Source organism: Pan paniscus, chromosome 18 (assembly GCF_029289425.2).
Source record: "Pan paniscus chromosome 18, NHGRI_mPanPan1-v2.0_pri, whole genome shotgun sequence".
Lineage (NCBI taxonomy): Eukaryota > Metazoa > Chordata > Mammalia > Primates > Hominidae > Pan > Pan paniscus.
The window spans coordinates 66,079,230-66,091,880 of NC_073267.2; the positions used below are offsets into that span (position 1 = coordinate 66,079,230).

The window sequence follows — 12,651 nt, forward strand, 5'->3', positions numbered from 1 at the left end:
AGTGGTGAAACCAACTCCACAGTCCAGTTTTAGAACATTTCCATCATCCAAAAGTTCCCTTGTGCCTATTTGTAGTTAATCCCTGCTCCTACCCCACCCCTAGGCAACCACTGACTTGCCTTCTGTTTCTATAGGTTTGCCTTTTCTAGACATTTTATATAAATGGAATCATACAATATGTAGTCTTTTGCATTTGGCTTCTTTCACTTAACATAATATTTTTGAGATTCATTCCACTTTGTTGTATGTCTACTAATTTGTTCTTCCTTTACATTACTGAGTAGTGTTTAGATATTGTATTTTGTTTATCCATTCACCAATTGATGGACTTTTGAGTTGCTGTCATTTTTTGCTATTTTGGATGATAGCTATGTTTATAAATGGCTGTAAACATTTGTGCATGAGTCTTTGTGTGGATATATACATATATGTATATTTTAGAGATGGGGGTCTTGCTATGTTGCCAAGGCTGGCCTTGAACTCCTGGGTTCAATTGATCTTCCTACTTCAGCCTTCTGAGTAGCTGGGACTACAGGTGCATGCCACTGTGCTCTGCTTTGCCATATATTTTTATTTCTCTTGGGTTGATATCTAGGAGTAGAATTACTGGGTCATATGGTACCAAAGTGGTTAAACCACTTAACATTTCCACCAGCAATGCATAAGCATTTCAATTTCTGCACATTCTCACCAACACTTTTTGTTATCTATCTTTTTTATGATAGCCATTCTAGCAGGTATAAAGTAGTATCTCACTGTGGTGGGGTTTTTTTGTTTTTTTTGGTTTTTTTTTTTTTTTGAGTCAGGGTCTCATTCTGTCGCCAGGCTGGAGTGCAGTGGCACGACCTTGGCTCACTGCAACCGCCGCCTCCCAGGTTCAAGTGATTCTCCTGCCTGAGCCTCCCAAGTAGCTGGGATTACAGGCGTGTGCCACCACGCCCAGCTAATTTTTGTTTTGTTTTAGTTTTGCCGGGATGGTCTCGATCTCTTAACCTTGTGATCTGCCCACCTTGGCCTCCCAAAGTGCTGGGATTACAGGCGTGAGCAACCACGCCCGGCCTCATTGTGGTTTTAATTTGCATTTCCCTAGTGACTCATGATGTTAAGCATCTTTTCATGTGCTTATTAGCCATTCATGTATTTTCTTTGGTGACATGTCTATTAGAAGATTTTGCCCATTTTTTCCTCTTTTATTGTGGTAAAATATACACAACATAAAATGTACCATTTTTAAGTGTACAGTGCAGTGGCTTTAAGTACATTTACATTGTTGTGAACCGTCACCATCATCCAACTCCAGAACTTTTCCATCTTGCCAAACTGAAACTCTATCCATAAAATACTAACTCCATGCCACCCCCCCCATCCCCCACCGCCCAGCCCTGGGGCCACCATTTTACTGTCTGTCTTTGTGGATTTGACTATGCTACTTTCTTCATATAAGCTGGGATCATACAGTGTTTGTCCTTTTGTGTCTGGCTTATTTCATTTAGCATAATTTTTTTTTTTTGAGATGGAGTCTCCCTCTGTTGCCCAGGCTGGAGTGCAATGGCATGATCTTGGCTCACTGCAACCTCCGCCTCCCGGGTTCAAGCAATTCTCCTGCCTCAGCCTCCCGAGTAGCTGGGACTACAGGTGTGCGTCACCACGCCTGGCTAATTTTTGTATTTTTAGTAGAGACAGGGTTTCACCATATTGGCCAGGTTGGTCTTGAACTCCTGACCTCGTGATCTGCCCACCTCGGCCCCCCAAAGTGCTGGGATTACAGGTGTGAGCCACCGCACCCAGCCATCATAACATTTTTAAGGTTCATCTATGTTGTAAGATATGTTAAAATTTCATTCTCTCTTAAGGCTGAATAAATTTTCCATTGCATGTCTATACCATATTTTGTTTATCCATTCATTCATCAATGGACATTCAGGCTGTTTCCATTTTTTGGCTACCATGTGTAATGCTGCTATGAATATTGTTATACAAATATCTGTTTGAGTCCCTGCTTTCAATTATTTTGAGTATGCATTTTTGCCAGTTTATTTTTATTTTTTATTTTTATTTTATTATTATTATTATTATTATTATTATTTGAGACAGAGTCTTGCTGTTCCTCAGGCTTGAGTGCAGTGCCACGATCTTGGCTCACTGCACCCTCTGCCTCCCGGGTTCAAGCGATTCTCTTGCCTCAGCCTCCTGAATAGCTAGGATTACAGGCGTGTACCACCACACCTGGCTAATTTTTGTATTTTTAGTAAAGACGGGGTTTTGCCCTGTTGGCCAGGCTGGTCTCGAACTCCCGACCTCAAGTGATCCACCCACCTCAACCTCCCAAAGTGTTTGGATTACAGGCCTTGCCCTTTTTAAAATTCCATTGTTTGTATTATTGAGTTATAAGAGTTCTTTATATATTCTGGATACCAGTCCTTAATCAGATATATGCTTTGTAAATGTTTTCTCCCAGTCTTCTGGGACTGTCTTCTGATTTTATTAATGATGTCTTTGAAGCACAAAACTTTTTAATTTTAAGAAAGTCCAATTCATCAATTTTTTTCTTGATAAATTGTGATTATGGTATCATATCTAAGACCTCTTTGTTTAACCTAAGGGCATAAAGATTTCTCGTATGCTTTCTTCTAGGTGTTCTATGTTCTATAGTTTTAGCACTTAAATTTAAGTCTATGATCCATTTTGAGTTAATTTTCATGTATAATGTGAGGTAAAAATCTAATTTCTTTTTTTTTTTTTGCATGTGGATATTCAGTTGTCTCAGTATCATTAGTTTAAACATCTACCCTTTCTCTATTGAATCGTTTGGAGATCTTTGTCAAAATTCAATTGACCATACATGTGATTTCCTTTTAGACTTTCGATTCTGTTCCATCGATCTATGCCTGTCCTTGTACCAATACCACACAGCCCTGATTACTGTGGCTTATTGTAACTTTTGGAATTGGATAGTGTGAGTCCTCCAACTTTGTTCTTTTCCTGGTTGGGTTCTTCTTTAACTTCTGCCATTCAGCCTTTTAACGAATGACCTTTTCTGACTTTGCATGGGATTGGGCACGCACAGGAGACGTACATATCCACTGAGTCTGCATCTCAACCCAGCCCTCCACACCGTTTCATCACAAAAATATTTATGGATGCCCAAAAGTCACCATGCCCTCTGCTGGTCACTGGGGATACATGAAAAGAAACAGTCTCTGCCTTTCGGGGAGCTCACAGACTGATGGGGAGGATAAGACCGTTGCAAGAACAACCTGAGTGGAATCCTGGATGCTTTAGAGCTGGAAGAAAAGTCCAGGCCAAGGCATGTAGGCTGTGCTCATTTGATAGATGGGAAGACTGTGGCTCAGGGAGGGAGGGGAGGTGAAACCCAAAATCTCTGGGGGCTTTAAGAAGGGAGAGATGGTCAGGTGCAGTGGCTCATGCCTGTAATCCTGGCACTTTGGGTGGCCAAAGCAGGAGGATCATTTGACGCCAGGACTTTGAGACCAGCCTGAGCAACATAGTAAGACCTCTGTCTCTACGAAAAAATATTCAAAATTAGCTGAGCATGCTAGGGTATGCCTGTGGTCCAGCTACCCGGGAGGCTGAGGCAGGAGGATTGCTTGAGTCTGGGAGCTTGACGCCACAGTAAACTGTGACAGAGTCACTGCACTCCAGCCTGGGTGATAGAGTGAGACCCTGTCTCAGAAGAAAAAAAAAAAAAAAAAAAAAAGAAGGGAGAGATGCCATTAGGTTGGGGGCTCAGTAAAGACTCCTTGGAGGAGGGGGCATTTGGGGGATGGTAGAAGAGGAGCAAAAACATGCAGTGTGTGTTTGGAGAAGGGTGTGGCATGGCAGGGTCTGACCCAACAGCAGAAGCACAGGGCTTGGGGACAGGTAAGACAGAGAAGGAAAGTTGAGGCCAGATGGGTGAGGAAGGGATGATGCAGCAGGAATTTAGCTTCTCTCTGAATGCAGGTTTTCCAAGCTGGCTCTCCACAAGGCAGGCCTCGCCCTTCACAGAGCCTCCTTCCAGCTCCTGGCAGGATCCGATTCTCTCCATTCCTCTGCATTATTAAGCACCCACCATGAGCCGGGCGCAGTGCCAGGTGCCAGAGCTGCGACGGTGAATGCAGCAGGCACAGCCCACAGCCTCCTGGGGAGAAGGATTAAACAAAAAGCCACACACAGCACCGGCTGCAGGGAGAGGCTAAGGGACAGAAGGCCAAGCTCTCAGGCTCTGGAGCTCCAACGCCTGGTGTGACCCTTTCCTAGTGAGTGACTGGCAGTGTTACTTAACCTCTCTGAGCCTCGGTTTCTCCCTCTGTCAAATGTGGATAATAACAGTCCCCATCTTATAGGGCCGTCGAAAGGATTGAGTTCACATATACAAAGAATTGAACAGCTGGCATGGGATGTGTGATATAGAAAAGTGTTAGCAGTTTGGGTGTGGTGAGTCACACCTGTAAGCCCAGTGCTTTGGGAGGCCGAGGAAAGAGCATTGCTTGTGGCCAGGAGTTCAAGACCAGCCTGGGCAACATAGCAAGGCCCTATCTCTATTAAAAATAAATAAAAAGAAAAGTGTTAGCTTCTTTCTTACTAGCAACTGTAATTGCAATAAGTGCTACAAAGAAGGGATGTGCTTGCTGGTATCCGAGGGATTTGGCCTATTTAGGGTTCCAGGAAGGCTTTCCTGAGCAAATTGCCTTTAAACTGAGACCCACCAGATGAAGGAGACAGAGGGTTAGGGAGAGCATCCAAGACAAAGCAAACAGCACATGCAAAGAGCCTGAAGTCACATACATACCAGCGCCTTTGCCCAGTGGTAGCCAGGCTTTGAGGATGGTCCCAGTGATGCCAGACTCTGGTATTCGTGCCCTGGTGTAATCTCCTCCCTTTGAGCACAGCCTGGACCTAGTGACTTGCTTCTAAAGAATAGAATACTGAAACAGGGATGGGAGATCACTTCCGTGATTAGGTTACAAAAGATGATGACTTCTTAATTCAAATATTGGAAGAAAAAAAGAAGGGAGGAAGTTGTTTTCCAAATAATTTGGAAAGGGAGAAATATCTATTTTATGGAACAATGGAGAGTACTGAGAGAAGTGAAGGTTCACAAAGAGGATTTCTACTATATGGAAACAATCTTGTAGAATGAAAACCTCCATCTAGGTTGACTATAGGTTGTCAATGGTATGATTTTTCTGATGTTTATTTATTTATTTTTGAGGCAGAGTCTCGCTCTGTCACCCAGGCTGGAGTGCAGTGGCGCGATCTCGGCTCACTGCACCTCCGCTTCCTGGGTTCAAACGATTCTCTTGCCTCCGCCTCCTGGGTTCAAGTGATTCTCCTGCCTCAGCCTCCTGAGAATCTAGGATTACAGGCACCACCACCACGTTCAGCTAATTTTTCTAATTTTAGTAGAGATGGGGTTTCAACATGTTGGCCAGGCTGGTCTCCAACACCTGACCTCAGGTGATCCACCCGCCTTGGCCTCCCAAAGTGCTGGGATTGAGGCATGAGCCACTGCACCTGGCCTATTTATTTATTTTAATTTTTTAAAAATAGAGCTGGAGTCTTGTTCTCCCTGCCCAGGCTGGAGAACAGTGACACAATCACAACTTACTGCAGCCTCAACCTCCTGGGTTCGAGCAACTTCTAAAAATCTTTTGTGGAGACGGGGGTTTCACTGTGTTGCTCAGGCTGGTCTCAAACTCCTGACCTCAAGTGATCTTTCCGCCTCAGCCTCCCAGAGTGCTGGGATTACAGGTGTGAGCCACTGCGCCCGGCCTAATTTTCCTGATGTTTTAAAATGAAAAATTTCCTCTTCATCCCCGCCCCATATGGCCGCTATCATATCACTATTTGGAGGCCATGTGATTGAGATTCCATGCCTTGGATGCCTCTTGAATAAAGTTAGTATCATCTTTCACTAAGAATGAATGAATAAAAGACCATGACAGTACAAAATTAGCTGGGCGTGGTGGCGCACACCTGAAATCCCAGTTACTTGGGAGGCTAAGGCAGGAGAATTGCTTCAACCTGGGAGGCGGAGGCTGCGGTGAGCCTAGATTGTGCCATTGCACTCCAGCCTGGGCAACAAGAGCAAAACTCCATCTCAAATAAATAAATAAATAAATAAAATTTAAAAAAAATAAAACACCATGACTTCTTTCTTGCTCCCACCCTTGTTCCCACTCTTTGGCCCTCTCACTGGCTCGCTGTTCTGCGGTGAGATGCTCTGTGGAGGGACCCATGCGACAAGGAAGGAAGCCGCAGTACCATAGCCCACAAGGAACCAAATTCTGTCCACAACCACATGAGGGAGCTTGGAAGCAGATCCTGTCCCTGCTGACACTTGAGCTGACTGCAGCCCTGGCTGTCACCTTGATTGCTATCCAGGAGACATCCTGAGCCACAGGGCCTAGCTAAGCCTGTCTGATTCCTGCCCACAGAAACTATGAGATAGTTCATGTATGTTGTCTTAAGCTGCTAAGTAATTTGTAATGCAGCAAGATAACTAATACACCTCCAAAATGAAGGCAGTGTCCACTGAAGGAGGAAGAACTAAGAGCAGATAGATGGTACCTGTGATGGGAGCCACTGAGTCACAGAATCTCCTGGGGAAGAAGGAAACTAACCTCTTCCTATCCCCCTATTTAATGCTGGCATCTGCTGTCCTCTGCTGTGGTAACAGGGAACTATCTCCTAAGGAGTCCCTTCCACTCAAAATCAGCTCTAATTGCCAAGAAAGGCCTTTCTGGCTGGGTGCAGTGGCTCACACCTGTAATTCCAACACTTTGGAAGGCTGAAGTGGGAGAGTTGCTTCAGTCCAGGAGCTCGAGGCCAGCCTGGGCAATATAGTGAGACCCCATCTCGACCAAAAAAAATACAAAAAATTAGCCAAGTGTGGTGGCACACACCTATAGTCCCTTAGTCCCTGCTACTCAGGAGGGCTGAAGTGGGAGGATCTCTTAAGCCCAGGAGGTCAAGGCTGCAGTGAGCCATGATCGCACCACTGCACTCCAGCCTGGCAACAGAGCTGAGACCCTGTCTTTAAAAAAAGAAAAGAAAAGAAAGGCGATGGGAGGGGAGGGAAGGAGAGGAGAGGAGGGGAAAGACCCTGCTACCTAGAACACAACCTTTATTCCTGTAACCTTACCCCACCCCCTGCGATTATCCTGATTCTGCCCTTAGGACCACAGAAAGCAAGCCTAATTTCCTCTTTTCAGCATGGTATAAACATGTAGGTATGAGTTCAAATCCCAGCTCTGCCACTTACAAGCTGCGTTATCCTGAACAGGTCCCATAACTCTTCAGTGAATCATCTGTAAAATGGAGATAACAGCACCTGCCTTGTAGGGCTATGTTAGGCTTTAAGATAAACTCATAGTGTTCTTAGCACAAATCTTGAATTACAGCAGGTGCTCAATATTATTCCCCATGACTACTATGGCAGATTAGACATGCTTGAAATTCGTTGACTCCTCCCTTCAAGACAGGGGGTCTTGTTCCCCTCCTCTTGAATCTGGGCAGGTTCTGTCACTGCTTGACCAATAGAATATGGTGCAAGCGACCTGTGCTAGTTTCAGGGTCCAGGGCTTAAGAGACTTGCAGCTACCACTCCCATCTCTTGAAACTCTCAACTGTATGACCTGACCCTAATTGCCCTGAGGCCACCATGCTGAAGAAGCCACATGTAGAGCTCTGGTCAACAGTTCCAGCTGAGCCCAGCCTCCAGCCATCCCTGCCAAAGTGCCAGATGTGTGACTGAAGCCATCTTAGATTCTCCAGACCAGCCCATCCACCAGCCGAACAGCACCAAGTGACCTCAGCTAATAAAACAAAAGAATCGTCCAAGTGAGCGCTGCTCCAACTCCTGACCCATGAATCCAGGAAAGACAATAAGATGGTCGTTGTTTTAAGCTCCTAAATTGTGGGTAATTGGTTGCATAGCTACAGATAACTGGGGCAACCATTGCCAAATATTTGAAGGTAACTGTTCCCTTCCAGATTGAACCTGCCTAACTCTCTCAGCTGATGCTCACATGAGAGGGTTTTGGGCCTTAGGACCCCTGTGATCAGCTGTCTTCTGGACAATGGGAGCCCAACAATGAACACAGCCTTCAGGGCAGAGGGGGGTTCTGCCCAACTATGCCAGTTAGGACTCTATCTGGAATAATTTAAGCAAAAAAGGAAATGATTGGCTCATAATGGCTTCAGGCATGGCTGGATCCAGGTGTTCCAAGATATTGTCAGGCTCCATTTCCTTTGTGATTATTTTATTTTTGGGCTCTTCTCACAGAGCCAAAAAGCTTTAGAAACTCACTCAGCTTCACATTCTCTCAGGTTCAAGTCCAGATGGAAAGACTATCTGCCATTCTCCCAGCATTCCCAGCAAAAGTATCACTGATTTTCTTTGGTTCGTGGCTGTGTGGCCCAATCAGAGCCAATTACTGTGACTAGGTAGGTGGAATGGCCTAGGAGCTCACAGATGGGACATACGCCATCAAAACCATATGGACTGGTAATAAGGAGGGGTAGTTCTTCAAAGGAAACCAAGGATATCATCACAGGGGAAGGACAAGTGGATGGCTGGGCAGCAGATCTATATATATCCACCCCTGCAGCTAAAAGGAGAATGAAAAACATAACCTCTCTCATTCTACATGGCATACCTCTCTTAATGCAGCCCAGGGTCACGTCATCACTTCACATTGATAACTCACAACAGATATTCAGGGGGATGTTTTTCCTTACCTAATGTCGCTTGGTTTCACTCCCTTATCCTCTGCCAAGTCAGGGATGCAAACGTGCACGTGGGTCCTCCCTCTTCACCTCTGTCCCAAGCACAGTGAAGCTTCTGGGGGCATGGAGATGAACAGACTAGGCCTGTGGCCTGCTCCACCTTCCCTGAGTCACTATCCTTCTCTCCCCTCAGAGTCAAAGTGATTCAAAAGAGACAGCTCAGGCCCACAAGCAAGTTTTACCGCCAACATGGCTGGCACAAACCCAGGGCTAGAACCAATGCTTTAGGGCTAGAACCAATGCTTTTGAGGGCAAAATAAGCCCTTCTGTTTCTTCACAGAGTTGGATTGTTTGCCTTGAGTGGATAGGTGACCATCTGAGTTATTAGCAACCAGGGATTTGGTATATAATACTGTGCATACATAAATAACAACAACAAAATTGGTCCACTGCCCAGAGAGCTCTCAATCCACAGAGCTGCCAGACATCATGAGATTTCAAAAGATCTTGGCTCTAAAATCAGAGGATGTTTGGATATAAATTCTAGTACAACCCAGTCATTTGACAGATGAGTAAACCAGGGATCAGAAGAGTCCAGGCATGTAATTGCCCCAAGGTCACTGAGCAAGTGAGTGGCCGAGTGACCACTGAAATTTAGTCCATCTGAGAGCTCGCCCCCCTGCTCTGTGCGGTGTTTTTACTTGAGTGAGCACGCAGGTTCCAGGGTGGTCAAGAGGTGTTTACTTTCATTTTGTAGTCGGCCTTCATACAAGGTGGGGGCTGGGAAGGGAAGAACAGTCCAGGCCATTACCCCCATGAATTCATTTGACAAATATTTATTAAGCGTCTACTGCAAACTTGGCCCGGTGCTGGAAGCTGAAGACACAATTCCAGAGGCAGACAATGACTGCCCTTGGCATTTCCAGTGGTCAGGGGTTGGTGAGGAGGGGCAGAGACACCAATCCAAGAGTCCCCGCAGTTTATACATACCACAGGCACGGAAAGCGCCAGGAGGGGAAAGAACAGGATGTTTACCAGCACCTTCCACAGGCAGCCACGGTCATGGGGGTCAGGACAGGGTCCCCAGAGGAAGTGACGATTCGGCTGAGCTAGAAAGACATTTCCACAGGAACTTACAGTAAGGGCTGCAAGGACAGCCTGTCCTCCCCCGCCCACCACCTCACTAAACTTCCACTGTGGCAATCGGCATTCCCTAAGCCTGCCAGGAAGCTTCCAGTAACCACTTCCTGACTCCTAGCATGACACACTTTGGGCCTTCCAAGGTTGACGATCTAAGGCCCTTACACAGCGCCAGACACGCGCAGGCAGGGAGGCAGGATGTGCCTCTCCGGACAGGAATGTGGACGCCACCTGGGCTCTTCCCCTCAGCCTCCACAGGGGAAGAATATTCTTGTGGGGTTTTTCCCTTCCAAATGTCTCAGGGCGATTCCAGTGTTCCCGCTAGTTCCTCCCTCCCCAGGCTAGAACACAAATCCTTCCCCCTCCCTGCCTGGCAAACACCTTCTGACCCTCAGGCCCAAGGCAATGGCCCACCTCCTCCCAGGCTGGATGGGGTCTCCTCCTCTCTGTTCCCCCAGCCCCTGAGCTTCCTGAGGACCAAGCTTGTGGCTTCTTCTCCTTACTCTTCCTCCTTGGTGTCTCTATGTTAGAGGGCCGTTAGCATCTGCTGGGGCCTGGTCGCATTCACCCTGCTCTGCCACTCACTGGCTGTGTGACCCTGGACAAGTTAACTTCTCTGGACCTGCAGTTTCTCCTCTCTACAACGAGAATACTGGAGAGTCCTTATCTTATGGGTTGCTACAGAATTAAGTGACATCTCACACACAACACACTTCCTACAGTCCCTGTTACACGCTAAAAGTACTCAACATGCAACGGATACCACCCCACGGGTTTACTGTGATGCTGCACAATTATTAAGCCTTGGCTGCTACAGAGTTGTAACCTGTCTGCACTTCCAACCGGTTTGGGAATGCAAGCAGCATTCCCAAGTCCCGCTTTCACCCGCGCGCTAACGGCTCAGGTTCGAGTACAGGACAGGAGGGAGGGGAGCTGTGCACACGGCGGAGGCGCACGGCGTGGGCACCCAGCGCCCGGTACACTGTGTCCTCCCGCTGCACTGTGTCCTCCCGATGCACCCAGCCCCTTCCGCGCCGAGGCGTCCCCGGGGCGCAAGTGGGCCGCCTTCAGGGAACTGACCGCCCGCGGCCCGTGTGCAGAGCCGGGTGCGCCCGGCCCAGTGCGCGCGGCCGGGTGTTTCGCCTGGAGCCGCAAGTGACTCAGCGCGGGGCGTGTGCAGGCAGCGCCCGGCCGGGGCGGGGCTTTTGCACTCGTCCCGGCTCTTTCTAGTTATAAACACTGCTTGCCGCGCTGCACTCCACCACGCCTCCTCCAAGTCCCAGCGAACCCGCGTGCAACCTGTCCCGACTCTAGCCGCCTGTTCAGCTCGCCATGGATCCCAACTGCTCCTGCGCCGCCGGTAAGAGGCTGGGGATGCCCAGTGTAGACTGTAGCGCTAGAGAAGCAATTTCTGACCCCTCTTTCTTTCTCTGGTCACTCAATTGCAGGACAGGAGTTGCTCCTTCCCAAAGAGTTTTGGGGTATCTTTCTCTCCATTCTAGGTTATTCGGAGCCCCCTTTTTACCGTTAAGGAGATCTGAGTTAATGGCTTGCTCAAGTTCCCAGGAATCGGTTGTGGACTGAGGAACTCGGCCCCGGGCTCTTAGTACGCCGTCCCTTGTTCAGGTATCCAGGGACGGTTCTCACCTCTGTCTTTTCTCCTTGCAGGTGACTCCTGCACCTGCGCCGGCTCCTGCAAATGCAAAGAGTGCAAATGCACCTCCTGCAAGAAAAGTAAGTGGGATCCTCTCTTTCCTCTACCCTTTCCCTGTCCTCCAGCCTGTCCCCTCTCCACCATCCTCAGGGGAATTAAAGCAGTCCGGGGATGCCCCATTGCGCGGAAATTGTTGCCTCCTCAGTGATCCTTATCAGGGAGAGCAGGAATCCTTATTCCCGGTGTCCCTAGTACTCATCTCTGCCGCCTCCTGTCTGCCCCCAGGCTGCTGCTCCTGCTGCCCTGTGGGCTGTGCCAAGTGTGCCCAGGGCTGCATCTGCAAAGGGGCGTCGGACAAGTGCAGCTGCTGCGCCTGATGCTGGGACAGCCCTGCTCCCAGATGTAAATAACGCGACTTCTACAAACCTGGATTTTTTATGTACAACTCTGACCCTGACCGTTTGCTATATTCCTTTTTCTATGAAATAATGTGAATGATAATAAAACAGCTTTGACTTGACTCTGTCTCTGGTTTCCTTTATATGCCTTAAAAATAAGGGACTGGGGTGAGGGATTGAACTGGGAGGGCAGAGACCTGGGCTGTGGATGGAAATGTGAGCCGTTAAGAAAGAGTGCATTCTGGCAAGCCAGGCTACTGCACTGAGCTTCAGCTTCTGTAAAACTGAATGGCGTTGTGCCAGATCATATGGGAGCAGGAGGGACACATACATGATCACTTTCAGTTTCACGTCAAATGTGGCACAGAAACTTCTCCATTCCTCACTTTTACTTTCAATTTCCCTGCCCAACTTCAGTTCTTCGTGGGATTTTAGACTTGAAAGTGACTACAGAGGGTGAAATCCAACTCCCCAGTGGCTGGAATCTGACATCCGGTTTCCCAAACTCCCAGTGGTGAATGACCAGTTTTGTTTTGTTTTGTTTTGTTCTCCATTAGTCACAGACCTAAACTCTGGTAAAATAAGGAGTTAATAAGAAAATGAAAGTTTAAAAGACACAAAATACAAAGACAATTTTTTAGATTCAACAGGAACTTTTCAATAAATATATGAACAAATTAACATAGGAAAAATAAAAGAATTACCAACACTACACATTTGTCCAAG

The 12,651-nt window shown here is 47.3% G+C and overlaps 1 protein-coding gene across 1 annotated transcript; it reads left to right on the forward strand.

Annotated features, from left to right (window-relative positions):
* Positions 1-11,078: 11,078 nt before the first annotated feature.
* Positions 11,079-12,047, forward strand: LOC100986475 (metallothionein-2). Its single transcript, XM_003823767.5, has 3 exons — positions 11,079-11,233; positions 11,542-11,607; positions 11,813-12,047. The coding sequence occupies exons 1-3, from the start codon at positions 11,206-11,208 to the stop codon at positions 11,902-11,904; spliced, it is 186 nt and encodes a 61-aa protein (XP_003823815.1). The 5' UTR covers positions 11,079-11,205; the 3' UTR covers positions 11,905-12,047.
* The last annotated feature ends 604 nt before the right edge of the window (positions 12,048-12,651 follow it).

Excerpts from the sequence above, each read along its gene's own strand:
- LOC100986475 (XM_003823767.5), top strand. The coding sequence starts at position 11,206 with ATGGATCCCAACTGCTCCTGCGCCGCCG. Across the intron at positions 11,234-11,541 it reads CAACTGCTCCTGCGCCGCCG|GTGACTCCTGCACCTGCGCC; the intron begins GTAAGAGGCTGG and ends TTCTCCTTGCAG. Across the intron at positions 11,608-11,812 it reads ATGCACCTCCTGCAAGAAAA|GCTGCTGCTCCTGCTGCCCT; the intron begins GTAAGTGGGATC and ends GTCTGCCCCCAG.